Source organism: Oncorhynchus mykiss, chromosome 9 (genome assembly GCF_013265735.2).
Source record: "Oncorhynchus mykiss isolate Arlee chromosome 9, USDA_OmykA_1.1, whole genome shotgun sequence".
Taxonomy (NCBI): domain Eukaryota; kingdom Metazoa; phylum Chordata; class Actinopteri; order Salmoniformes; family Salmonidae; genus Oncorhynchus; species Oncorhynchus mykiss.
In genome coordinates this window covers 49,050,335-49,063,676 of record NC_048573.1, presented here as the reverse complement: position 1 = coordinate 49,063,676, position 13,342 = coordinate 49,050,335, and the positions used below count along the sequence as shown (strand labels likewise).

Sequence of the window (13,342 nt, the reverse complement as noted above, 5' to 3'; positions counted from 1 at the left end):
TTATTTAAATAAAGGAGAAGGGCTAATCCGATCGCTCTGACCTCACAACGGCAGTAAAGCACCCAAACTCACTGGCTAAAGTTGGCTAGCTTGCTGGCTACGTCCAGACATATGGAAAAACACCAACGTGAATTTACGAACGCACCCCAGTCATAATTACAGGGGCGTTCCTGATGCAGGAATGCCCACATGCAGGAACGCCCCGAATCCCGGGACGCAATCACACACTATTTGGACAGACTGTCCTAAATAAATTTGGGGCAGACTCAGAAGTGGCATAATGCTGATGAAATAACTAAGGGAGCTTTACGGATCCATTATAACAGTGAGTGAGATTTACGACTTTAGCTATAAATTGAAGCTTGCCCGCGAGGTTTCGCCAAATAAATTAAAGTACGTTGTTATCCGTAGATAGCTAGCTGATCAAGCTAATTTGACTAGCTAGCGCGTTAAGTTACCCTATTGTGTATTCGTAACTAGCTTTTCTGCTGATCCTAGTTAGTTTTCTTGTTTTGTATCTAGTTCAAGTCGCTGAATGCTTTTACACGCTGGAACGCTTGTTTCTCCATACTGCATGCATGTCTGTTAAAAGGCAAAGACAATGTTCAAAGAAGAGCTAACGTTAACTAACTATAACGTTTGCTATTTTCTTTATCTAGACCCCGCCCCCTACTCAGTTGTCTTGCTAGAACATTTGCATTATTGATGTGCTGCAATGTTTCCATCCAAACATTTTAGTTGGTGTAACAGTAGTAACGTTAGCTTGTCAGAGTTGACCGATTTTACACATTGCCATACGAAATAATGATTGTGATTATTGACTATTATAAGCTGAGTTGATGTACACCTACATAGAGTTCTTGTAGGTTGTACACTATCTGACATCAAATGAACTTACTGAAATTATTTCCTAGTGGTCTGCTGGGATGGCTTCTAAGCTCATGGACAGACTGCGACGGACACTGTTCAAAGAAGGAGAAGTAGTCTCTAAGGAGCCAATTGATGTAACAGAGGAAAGTTTCCCAGAGAGTTCTGAGTTAGAGGACGATACAGAGTGTCTCTCAGAGCGGCTTGGGGGAACACTCTGCTTCGATGGGGAGAGCGCCCTGGAATCCGAAGACCCAGGTGAGGCCTCAGGACCAGACAGTGACTCAGACTACCTTGGAGAGTCCATAGAGGATGGATTCAGCAGCACAGGTATTGTAGACATTATAATTCACAACAATGATCTCCCATATAGCTGGCAGATAGCTGGTGGGATACACTTATCCAGCACTGTGAGCTGTATGTCTTTGCATAAACATTAATGTACTATACTATTAGTCAACTGAAACTATCTGACCAGAATAAGAATAGCATTCATTCCACTGTATTCTGCTTATTTGAAACCGCAAGTTTCACTTCAGGTTTTTCAGTCTGTGCAAACGTGAGCTTTCTCAGTTTTAGATGAGTGGGTTGAGGGCCGTCTTAGCTGAGCTGACGTGTATCTGCCTTTGTTCCTCAGACACCAGCCCAGTGGGCCCGTCTCCTGGAGGCTCATCCCTGCTCACACGTCAGCTGCAGGATAGCTGGAGGAGCTTAAGATTCCGCAGTGTTCCTCAGAAGCTGGTGTTCGAAGTGACTGATGCCAGTGTGGTGCAAGAGAGCTCCTCCAAGTATGTGGTACGTGTGAAACAGCAGAGATGAATGTCTATTGCCTGGCTTAGCCTGTGTGTCATCTTGTTGACAGTGTACCACCTCCTCCTCAGCTCTACACCATCCATTTGATCCAGTCTGGGATGTTTGACGAAACCCCCGCCGCCATCACCCGGCGATACACGGACTTTAAGCGCCTGCACAGCTGCCTTCGCCGCCGTCACAGGGACAACATGGAGCGCGTTGGTTTCCCCCGCAAGAAGCTGCGTAAAAACTTTGTGGCTGAGACCATCGCCAAGCGGAGCCGGGCGTTTGAGCAGTACCTGACCCACATGCACTCGCTGGCTGAGCTGCGGCGCTCGCCCACCTTCCTGGAGTTCTTCTACCTGGGTGACCTGCAGGCTGGCCAGATGCTGATGCGTGTGGGCCGTTACCAGGAGGCCTTGGGCCCTCTGCTCAATGGCCTGAGGCTCCAGGAGAAGCTAGGCTGTGAGGAGCAGGGAAAGCAGCAGCCCCATCACCAGCAGGGCACCCACTGGCTCTTCACCCTGTTGGCCCTGGTGACCTGCTTCCAGGAGCTGGAGCAGCTGGGGGAGGCCCAGGAGCACTGTGACCGAGCCCTGAGGGACCTGGCCCCCTCACCGGAGGCCCTGCAGCAGCACCACTTTCACCCACTGCTCATTCCTCTTCTCCAGACCAACGTCAGACTGTCATGGAAGATCTCTAAGGATAAGCGGCAGTGGGAAGTGCTGCTTCAGGAGATCCAGGACTCTGGGGCTGATACAGGGAACCAACCCAGCCTGAAGGAGTACCTGATAAAGGAGGCCCTGGTGGAGAGCGAGGGAGACACTAAGGCCAAGCTCAAACGGGAAAAGGCCACTTAACCCAAAGATAATGGTGCTCATAGTTATGAGGAAAGCATTTCATGTAACCTGGTAATGAGGGATTTGGTCTCTAGTCTCTTGACATGCATTTCCCACAGCACTCAGTCTGAACTGTTAGACATTCTAATGAATACACTCTACCTACCAAGTCATGCACAAATAGCAGAAAACAATGGCATGTTATTGTCTATAAAGTTCAAATTATCTGCTTGATTGTTTTACCTTGTAAATTGTAGACAAGTCATTTGTAATCACATATTTATGATACAGCTGCTTGGAAATAACTTTGTATTAAATGTGTATTTTTCTAGAAGTTAACAGCAAATAGGCCACTATTTCAAAAATATTCCTGTTTTTTAAAACCTTTTCAATTATGCCATTCACATTGAGATGTAAGTGGATTAATAACTTTAGGATGACAAAAGGATAGAACATGAATTTAAGGACAAACTTTGCGCAAGTTAAAGTCATCATTTTCTTGTTTACACATTAAAGAGTTAAGGGAAAACCAATGTCTGACAGCTATTGACAACACTTCTACTTGTTAAATCAAGACTTTTCAGCAAGGAATTGTAATCATTCTCAATAACCCAGATTTGTTTATATTGCTATAGTATTATGCAGCCTCTGTACCAGATTTTGATTTGAGTCACTTTAATGTCAATAGACTTACATAAGGGAAAATTCAGGTTTGTTTCCTTTCATATGCCATAGGGAGGAGCCTAATAAGAATCTGAATGCACCACTGGTAGTGAGTTTTAGACAAGAGGTATGACTTAACTATGTATTTTTGCCATACTGCAGGCAGGTCCTGTATCACTAATGACGTTATTTCAAAGCAGACCTACAATCCTGTGAGAGCAGGGAGGTAAACCTTTTGTTGCACTGTGAAATAGGCTAGTCTACATGCTTGAGTGACTTTCAAACTAACCTAAGAATTATTTTCTCAATAGCCTAGATGCAACAATGTTACATCTTTCTCTGAAAGTGCCTGCCTTGCACTCTAGCCTTAACATTTCACTGTTTCTTTGTATACTAAAATGATTGGAATATGTATTTTGTTTAATAAATCTATCCCCCCCCAAAAAGTTCTTAATTTTTTATTTGGAAGATTTGACATGTTATAAAGAAGTTAAAACACAAACAGTTAAAATCAAATATTTTTACTGAGGCCTGTCCGAGAACAATTTCTCAGTGCAATGGAGACACTTCTCTAACCAGTCCAATGGCCCTGTGACAAGTGTTCCAAACCAAATCACATGCATGCTTCAGACACTCAAACATTGTGGTACTCATGTGCCTACTGTATTAATCAGTGTATATAAATACATTCATATAAAGGATGGACATGTTGCTTCCTGCTTTGCAGGAATCAATTTCCCATAATTTCCTCATCTGAGGTACGTCTGTCAACAGTGCAAATGCCATTAATAGATAGCTGTGAGGACAAACGACCAAAAACATGGGGAGGATCTCAATTCCATACCTCGTCTCCTCCTCAAAACCCATTGTCAGAGGGGAGGGACCTCTGGCTTTCTCATCCAAAGGGTTTTGAGAAGGAGATGACGCGAGGTATGCAATTGAGATATTCCTCTATTGCTTCAGACTACTGGAAGTACTGAAGGGGCCCTTGAAGAAAAACATTGATTTACAAAGAACCCAACAGCAGTAACTCAGTCACAACTAAGAACATCACCACTATGTTTAACACATGATGGATGTATAGGCCCGGCGGACTCTTCCAGTCTATGGCGGTAAGACGGGACATCAGGGTTTGTTGAACATTTGGTGGTTTCCTCCAGCAGCACTGGGGGTTACACTAGCTGCACCAGCTCCTCCTGACTGGACATCCACGAAGCCCATCCTCTGCCTCCTCTTCCTCTGCTCCGTCATCTACACAGAAAACAGTGCAACAACACACTGTCAGCCAGGCCAGGGTCATCCTGCTCGAAACACTAGCCTATATCATGAGGACATCAGTTCACCTAATTGTACACCAGACTTGTTTTTTCTCCCAAATAGATCGTCATGTGACTTGCCCTGGATAAGATATCCTGTGAATACATGTATTGTCTTGTGTGCTGTGTTATCTGGGCAACCAGCTCTGTTTCGCCTTCACCTGTTCTTTGAGCTCTGTTAACTGTCCTGTGAGTTGGCTGACCACGTTCATAGTGGACGTCAGTCTGTCCTGCAGGTTCCTCATTTCATTCTGCTCCCCGTCTCCATCCGTCACCACCAGGGACATGGCCTGCATGCGGGGGAACCAGTCCAGGTTCTTACTCTGAGGAGACATGTAGAGTCAGTGGCAGTGCTTCTCCTAGCATTAGATGACCCCAGAGACAAAGGTATCTAATGCTACTTACAACAACGAGACGTTGTAAAATGGTTTCAGTGAGAAATAGCGTAGAGATGGGTGTGTCCCCAATGAAACTAGAATCAAAGCAGGTTACTTTACCTTTATCATGAGGGCCACATAACTCTCTGGACCTGTGTAGTCAGTCTTGTTCTTCTCGCGAACAAGCACGATGAAATACAGGTAGTTCCAGATGTTGTGCTCCAACTTTATGTGTTCCTCAAAAGACACAGTTTTATTATCAAACTTGTCCCTCTCCAGACCTGCAGGGAGAGAGCTTCAGGTTGAATGTCCAGAATGCAGAAAATGAGCCAATATAACAGTCAAATGTCAATTTCTTACCACAGATGAAGCAGGTGGTCTTGAGGACCTCCTCTTTCTTCTGTTTCTCACTACGCAAGTCAGCGAAGGTGTCGATGATGACACCAAAGATCAAGTTGAGTACGATGATGATGACAATGAAGTAGAAGAGGAGATCGTAGATGACGCGGGCTGGGAACAGTGGCTCCTGCAGGGTATGCAATGACGTTGTTAATGACACGTTTTCAAATGTTCGGTCATAATACAATGTACAGTAAATATGTTGGTTTGTGGAAGATTTGTGCTCTTTGACATGATGTGATACTGATTGTGTATGAGATGGATAGTAAGTATAGCAAGAGTGTGTGTTGCATCTTCGTTGTTACGTTTTTAGAGGGCTTGCGTAGCACGTCTCCCACCCCTCCACCGTTCCTCAGCCCGTGGTTCAGCACGGTGACAATGCACATGAGCAGAGTGTCACAGGCCCGCTCCGAATTGTTCTCCTCTGCAAAAACGTGAATTATTTATCTACGTACCCCTCACACCAGACTCCAAGTACATGATATTTGACAATTCCTCATCTGACACCCATCTAAACTAAATATTTTTCTTCTTTAACCTTTATTTCCTATCCAAACCTGTCACATGATGAGGGTGACTTAAGAATCAAAGCAGCAATAGATGATTTTATAAGTAGAGATTAACCATCAGGTTCAGCAGGGAGTCCTGCCTCGGCAGTGCAGCTGACTCCATCTCCACTGCAGGAGTTCAGGAAGTCCTGTGATGCCTCCTCATTGCCATGTCCTCCTGTAGAAGAGAACCCAATCACCACCCTATACCATACAGTACAACCCTATACCATACAGCGCAACCCTATACCATACAGCGCAACCCTATACCATACAGCGCAACCCTATACCATACACCAGGGCTCTCCCTGTTCCTGGAGAGCTAATGCCCTGTAGGTTAATAATTAGCTGGTTCATAAGCTGAATCAGGTTAGTTACACCTAGGGTTGGGGTGAAAACCTACAGGAGGGTATCTCTCCAGGAACAGGGTTCGAGAGCCCTGCCTTACAGGTTTGATTGACCATGTCTTATTGTACCTTCCATACGCTGACTACTAGTAGAGGCTATTTGAGTCTCTGATGGTCCAGTACCTGAGTCGATCTGAGGCAGAGGGTCCACCTCCATGATGAAGTCGTTCTTGAGGCAGAGGAAGCCCACAATGGAGAACAGGTAGACCAGGATAAGGGCTAGCAGGGCAGTGAGCAGGATGGAGCGCCCATTCCGGGTCACACTCTTTATCACGTTGAACAGGGTCTCCTCCCGGTAGATCAGATCAAACAGCTGCACACAGAACAAAGGTACCATGCTTTTAGAGTAGACATACAGTAGGGAAATCCTGCCAGGGTTATCTACTGTATGTAAGGGTCTGTACGTGTATTTAGATGTGTGTGCATGCCAAGGAATTTATTGCCAGGTGATTGGTCCTTAATGCCAGTTGATGCCATAGCATCAATGCCTTCCTCTTGCAGGAACTGCTGACACACTCCAGCCACATGAGGTCTAGCATTGTCTTGCATTAGGAGGAACCCAGGGCCAACCGCACCAGCATATGGTCTCACAAGGAGTCTGAGGATCTCATCTCGGTACCTAATGGCAGTCAGGCTACCTCTGGCGAGCACATGGAGGGCTGTGCGGCCCCCCAAAGAAATGCCACCCCACACCATGATTGACCCACCGCCAAACCGGTCATGCTGGAGGATGTTGCAGGCAGCAGAACATTCTCCACGGCATCTCCAGACTCTGTCACGTGCTCAGTGTGAACCTGCTTTCATCTGTGAAGAACACAGGGCGCCAGTGGCGAATTTGCCAATCCTGGTGTTCTCTGGCAAATGCCAAACGTCCTGCACGGTGTTGGGCTGTAAGCACAACCCCCACCTGTGGACGTCGGGCCCTCATACCACCCTCATGGAGTCTGTTTCTGACCGTTTGAGCAGACACATGCACATTTGTGGCCTGCTGGAGGTCATTTTGCAGGGCTCTGGCAGTGCTCCTCCTGTTCCTCATTGCACAACAACGGAGGTAGCGGTCCTGCTGCTGGGTTGTTGGCCTCCTCCACATCTCCTGATGTACTGGCCTGTCTCCTGGTAGCGCCTCCATGCTCTGGACACTACGCTGACAGACACAGCAAACCTTCTTGCCACAGCTCGTATTGATGTGCCATCCTGGATGAGCTGCACTACCTGAGCCACTTGTGTGGGTTGTAGACTCCGTCTCATGCTACCACTAGAGTGAAAGCACCGCCAGCATTCAAAAGTGACCAAAACATCAGCCAGGAAGCATAGGAACTGAGAAGTGGTCTGTGATCACCACCTGTAGAACCACTCCTTTATTGGGGGTGTCTTGCTAATTGCCTATAATTTCCACCAGCATGTGACATTTATTGTCAATCAGTGTTGCTTCCTAAGTGGACAGTTTGATTTCACAGAAGTGTGATTGACTTGGAGTAACATTGTGTTGTTTAAGTGTTCCCTTTATTTTTTTGAGCAGTGTATTTGTGAGTCATGAGTGTTACTCACCAGGAAGCTGTAGAAGAGCTCATGGACACAGAGCCCCAGGGTGCTGGTCAGAACATAGGCTAGGTGGTATAGGAACTCCACGTCCATCACCATCGCACGGTAGCCCATGATAAATGTCCCGTTGTTGCCCACAAAGCTCACCACAAACACTATCTTATTTATCAGCTGTGGAGTGGAACAGATGAACAGTCATGGACCTGTCAGTCATTTACCTGTCCAATATGGTAATCAGTAACGTAACATTTGGATGACCCAAAATCAGTAACGTAATCTGATTATATTCCGTTACTTTTAGATTGCTTTCCCCTTAAGATGCATTAGAAAAAGACAAAAATGTATGTTACCAATTAAACATCTATTGCAGGATAAATCAATGTTAAAGTTTACATAGCTGGCCATATGTGTTACATTTTACTTTGTTGGCTTGGTTATGTAGGCTTCTTCTAACCCATCGCTTTCCACTACTACTACATAATACGATTAAATTACATCAATATATATAATTTATAAGTCTAAAAATTGATGTAGCAACTACAGATAACCCCTATAAGTCTATCAAAATTGTGCGAGTTTGAACATGTGTCCATTAGGTCTATGGACTGATTTTTTCCCCAGCATGATTTAGATTGAGCAATAAAAGCCCCACTTTTATTCCATAGGTTGGGATCCTCACTATACAGCTGTTACAAGAGCACATTTTTCACTGGTTTCAAAAACAATGATTGATAGGCAGCTTAAACGTCTTCAAATCAACCATTATTGGGTTCAAATACACATTTATATTTCTGAACAGCCATCCCCACAACAACCAGAATCCATAGGGCACAAATAGCTCAATGAGAGAGGAGCAGTGTGATTCACATCAATGCGCTATGTAGATATCAATAATAAGTTCATTCAACGTTTATTCAAGGTGGATAGTCTTTAGATGCTGACAACAGTTGCACTATTGGAAGACATAGCTTGGACTGTAGCCTACAAAATACTATTCCTGCGATCCATCAAACACATTTGGTGTGTCATCATAGTGGTTTCTGACTTGTGGTCAGACTCGCTCAGGTGGAACAAACTTAAACTTGCGCCTTCTTTCAATGCTGATTTGAATGTCATTCAGAAAACAGAGAAGGGTCAAATATTGTTTTCCGCAAACATCCTTTCTGAATTTAAAAGTAATCCTCAAAGTAATTATCTGTAATCTGATTACAATATTTTTCGCTGGTAACGGAATACAGTTACCGTTTTTGTTGTAATCCCTTATTCCGTTACTCCCCAACCCTGATGATATTCATCAAGGTGTGGTATAGGGTTGTGATGCATGACTCAAGTGGAAGTTAGAGTTCACTCATAAGTGAAGCTTACATTGAGGGTGCCCAGTAGGATGAGAGTGGGGCCGATGCCGAAGCAGTATATGGAGCGCAGTATGAGGGCCACAGTGAAGGGCCTGAGGCCGTAGCGTTTGGAAAACATGCCCATGACAGACAGACCCAGGAAACCCCAGAACAGCATGGACAGCATCGAGTCATCTATTGCACCTGGAGGACAGCAATCACATTGGAATCATCAATATATAAAACATTTACATGTCTCAGTTTCTCATAATTATTGTCTTCAATAAGTACAGAGGATAATGACTACAGGCGCACACACACACACACACCTTGGCCTGAGTCGTAAGGGTAGAAGAATGCGATGATGAGGTTGATGAAGACGGCCAGGTTAAAGGAGATGCTGCCCCAGGTGCTCATCCTGCGAGAGAACCAAAACAGCACTGGCATACCTGAAACACAAAACAACACTCTCCAGTCTTCTTCTATCATCAAACAGCATGGGATAGAGAGGAAACGTCGAGGCCAGTGGAAAATATCTACTGGATCAGCTGAGCCTGGCTTACTGCGCAGCTTCTTCTGCCACTCCATCTCGTTGTGGAGGAAGGAGGCCTGCTGGAAGAAGTGTGTGACCTTGCTGCCCTGCTCGTCCTGCTCGGTGGTGTTGAACACACGGAACTTGGACTCCTCCGTCAGGAACTCACAGATGGGATGAATGGGAAACACGATCTGCTCCATGCTGCGGTCCTCACGCACAATCTGACCGGACGAGAAGGGACAGACAAGTTAGGACAGGGGTCTTTTGGTCCTCTGTAGCTCAGCTAGTTGAGCATGGTGCTTGCAATGCCAGGATAGTGAGTTTGATTTCCCATGACCAGCTGTACATAAAATGTATGCATGCATGACTGAGTTGCATCTGCTAAATGACATTCATTATTTTGATTGTTGTTATATTATTATCATTCAATACGTTTTGCAGTGGGCACTTCAGTTGAACTGAACTATTTACAATTTGAAAGATTGACTACTGTAGTAGGGGTGAGTTGAGGAAGAAGGGTAGACACCTCTATCTGTGAAGTGTGCTGCTCATAGAATTCCAGTGGGTCCTGCTCCTCGCTCTCTACCGGCACGGTAGATTTCAACATTTGAGAGAGCGGCCGATTGTTCAGGTTCAACTGCAGGAGGGCAACAGGACAAACATTAACAACAACAATAATACTAAAGAGCACTATCAGTGGATCTGAGCAACCTAGCTTTCCCCATTCAGCTCGTTTCAATTCTACCTCCACATGATATACTTAAAGCAGTAAAACATGAGAACCCGGGGATTATCGTGTGATAACTCTGTTCGCTTCAGGCCAGGAACAGCTTTTAGGAGGGAGTTATTACACAATAATCCCTGGTTTCTAGGGCCTTATTGCTTTTATAAAATGGTTACCAAAAGATAAAAAAATATGAAAGACATTTTTTTATTAAAAACATTATTTTAATGAGTAAATTTGTTTTTGCATTCTAAAATTGCTACCCAAGTGGGTTGGTTAGTTATTTTGTCATGTTTTGACCCAGTAGTTAAAACTATTAATTATATTCATTCGACGTTGCTATGCTAAACAAATCATTGGAATGTAGCTAGCTAGCAGATATTCAATGATAATGATTTATTAACTGTCCAACATAGGCAACAACTATTATGGTTGGCGAGTCCAAAGTTAGTTGGTGATGTTAATAGTGACGTTTCTGTTGATGGCACACGAGTGGAAGAACTGTCCATGGTCCTGGCGTTGGTTGGTGACAGCCAGTGTTGTTTGCCTCTTCTTTGGCGGAGAATGGGACGTCCCACTCACATCGTTGCCGGTTAAAATGGCATTCAGCGCTTTCTGTTCTCCGTGTTAGGGGCTGCCAATAACTATTGAGCGAGCTCTCACAGCCATTATTTCCCTTGCCTCCATGCCCGCATTGGATGACTTTTGCATTCTGAAGTTACTACCCAAGTGGACTGGTCCTTAGTTATTTTCTCATATTTTAACCAGTCGTTAATTCTAATCATTCTATTCATTTGACATTACTATGCTAAACAAATCATTGGCATGTAGCTAGCTATCAGAGATTCAATGATGACGAGACAAATACTTCAATAAATGATTATTTAAGAAATCCTTAAGTCTATTGACACAGCTGTGCGTCAATCTCAGGAACAAAAATCCGTCAATTTAAACTGCATCTCAATCCTCATCAGCCTATTTCAGCCATCCGCTACAGCTCTGTTTGTCAGACCAGGAGACATCCCAAAAACATCTGTAGCATCCGAACGGTTTGGCCTACTAATATGACCATATTATGACAAACGCGACGGTGTTCTCCGTTTTGCTCTATGACCCCCACAATTGTCAAGGGACTCCTGTGAAGGTAACCAGCTACCAGTTTTAAAAAATTAACTGAAGTATGGAGGCGTTTGTGTGTCCAAAAACACAAATATTTCCTGAGCTTTCTTACATCTCCTAGATATAGGACAGACACTTCAAAACCTTATTCCTTATGATATTATTGACCGTCTGTTTTTCCATTTATGAATGTGTTATTCAATGTGTTTTATAGTACTAAAGCCCAAATGCAATATTTTATCCCCCAAAAAACGTTGTACATCTTTTTTTAAACTGAGGCAGGGTAGCCTAGTGGTTAGAGGGTAGCCTAGTGGTTAGAGCGTTGGACTAGTAACCGGAAGGTTGCAAGTTCAAATCCCCGAGCTGACAAGGTACAAATCTGTCGTTCTGCCCCTGAACAGGCAGTTAACCCGCTGTTCCTAGGCCGTCATTGAAAATAAGAATTTGTTCTTAACTGACTTGCCTAGTTAAATAAAGGTAAAATATATATATATTTTTTTAAAACCTACAGGGGTCCTAAAATGCTAAATCAAACACTAAATGATCCATGGTATGACCATCTTAAAACAATTCCACATGTTAGCTTAGTAGAACCCCCACCCCAAGGCTTAGACTTTTACAGGTTGATACATATCCAATAGGCCTACATAGGCTGGTTAATGAATTCATGGAATGCTGAGTGTTTACGGATTCCATGGTGAATTATTCTTTTCACTATCATTCTTGGGATAATGGAGATATTGCATTTGTAAAATGATACATTGTTGCACAGGTCATAGAGCCAGACATTTCTGGCATTTCCCTGAGGGAGATGAAGTTTATGAATTTCCTGCTTGGGCTGCAGGACAGTGGATTTACAACATTAACACATCATGGTATTTTACGGGGTTGTACCACAACACCCGCATATCAACCAATCAGCATCCAGGATCCAAACAACCAGTTTCATAATACTTTTTAGTCTCGCTTTATGCTGAACCATTTTCAGCCATACAAACAAAGCACAGATATGAAAATATCCCCATGTAACGCTAAAATCCGTTGTTAAACAAAGTTTGCAGTGAGTCACTGCTGCCATGAATGCGAGCAGCTGCAGCACAGAAGTGCAGAGTGAGGCAACTTCCTCTTCTAATGAGAAGACCAGATATGCTGAAGCTTGCCTTGAACAAATACCCTGACTTCAAATAAACACATATTAGAATGTCTGCAAAGAATTCTGCCCAGAAGGGAATGAAAATACAAAAGTGATCAAATGAACGCAACAGCTGACAGAGAGAAAGGGACATTCAACCCAACCCCTCTGAATCAGAGAGTTACTGTTCATTTTTTTAATTGTTTATTTCACTTTTGTTTATTATCTATTTCACTTGCTTTGGCAATGTAAACATGCGTTTCCCATGCCAATAAATCCCCTTAAATTGAAATTGAATTGAGATAGAAAGACACTCACCATAGAGGATATGCCCTCCTCTCCCTCTTTGGTCCTCTTTGCAGGTTTCAGCAGATTGAGCAGGATCTTATTGTGCCTCGCCAGCTGACCAAAACATGGCCCACAATCATAAGCATAACATGTGAAGGCATTATTCTCTAACATGACCTTGTTACGTTATAATAGGAGTGCATATATATATATATATATATATAAATATACACTCCATTATTCTGAATGGGACAGTTACCTGGAGTGCCAGGATGTAGATGTTGTGGCCGACCTCTTGAGGTGACACCTCTCCACCTTCACATTCACTCTCCTGCTGGTAGGCTTTCTTTATCACCTTCACCTGGGGACAGTATGACACTAATGTTGACTGGTGTATTCTGTAGTGTGCTGCACCTTGATATGTGTATACAATTGCCGTTTTAGAGGCTAGTTAGTATAA

The 13,342-nt window shown here is 43.9% G+C and overlaps 2 protein-coding genes across 3 annotated transcripts in view; one reads left to right on the top strand and one right to left on the bottom strand.

Moving 5' to 3' along the window:
• The first annotated feature begins 171 nt into the window (after window positions 1–171).
• LOC110532281 (sorting nexin-21) lies at window positions 172–3,606 on the top strand. Of its 2 annotated transcripts, none has more exons than XM_021616027.2 (4): window positions 172–325; window positions 915–1,197; window positions 1,505–1,662; window positions 1,749–3,606. In XM_021616027.2, the coding sequence occupies exons 2-4, from the start codon at window positions 927–929 to the stop codon at window positions 2,517–2,519; spliced, it is 1,200 nt and encodes a 399-aa protein (XP_021471702.1). In that variant the 5' UTR covers window positions 172–325; window positions 915–926; the 3' UTR covers window positions 2,520–3,606. The 2 variants fall into 2 exon arrangements, with proteins under 2 accessions (XP_021471702.1, XP_021471703.1); XM_021616028.2 differs by having other exon boundaries at window positions 237–393.
• Window positions 3,604–13,342, bottom strand: part of LOC110532282 (inositol 1,4,5-trisphosphate receptor, type 3) — a 46,911-nt gene continuing 37,172 nt past the window's right edge. The window contains exons 45-58 of the mRNA XM_036988217.1: window positions 13,142–13,243; window positions 12,913–12,996; window positions 10,146–10,256; window positions 9,648–9,840; window positions 9,414–9,533; window positions 9,116–9,288; window positions 7,757–7,921; window positions 6,332–6,521; window positions 5,878–5,979; window positions 5,559–5,677; window positions 5,215–5,380; window positions 4,975–5,135; window positions 4,639–4,800; window positions 3,604–4,412 (exon numbers count right to left, since the gene is read on the bottom strand). Of these exons, the coding sequence (XP_036844112.1) occupies window positions 4,287–4,412; window positions 4,639–4,800; window positions 4,975–5,135; window positions 5,215–5,380; window positions 5,559–5,677; window positions 5,878–5,979; window positions 6,332–6,521; window positions 7,757–7,921; window positions 9,116–9,288; window positions 9,414–9,533; window positions 9,648–9,840; window positions 10,146–10,256; window positions 12,913–12,996; window positions 13,142–13,243 (1,974 nt within the window). The 3' untranslated portion in view covers window positions 3,604–4,286. The remainder of the gene's footprint in view (window positions 4,413–4,638; window positions 4,801–4,974; window positions 5,136–5,214; window positions 5,381–5,558; window positions 5,678–5,877; window positions 5,980–6,331; window positions 6,522–7,756; window positions 7,922–9,115; window positions 9,289–9,413; window positions 9,534–9,647; window positions 9,841–10,145; window positions 10,257–12,912; window positions 12,997–13,141; window positions 13,244–13,342) is intronic.

Bases quoted from the DNA above. Each gene is read 5' to 3' on its own strand.
- LOC110532281 (XM_021616027.2), top strand. From the start codon at position 927: ATGGCTTCTAAGCTCATGGACAGACTGCGACGGACACTGTTCAAAGAA. The intron at 1,198-1,504 runs GTATTGTAGACA...TTTGTTCCTCAG, and splicing joins GGATGGATTCAGCAGCACAG to ACACCAGCCCAGTGGGCCCG. The intron at 1,663-1,748 runs GTACGTGTGAAA...CCTCCTCCTCAG, and splicing joins AGAGCTCCTCCAAGTATGTG to CTCTACACCATCCATTTGAT.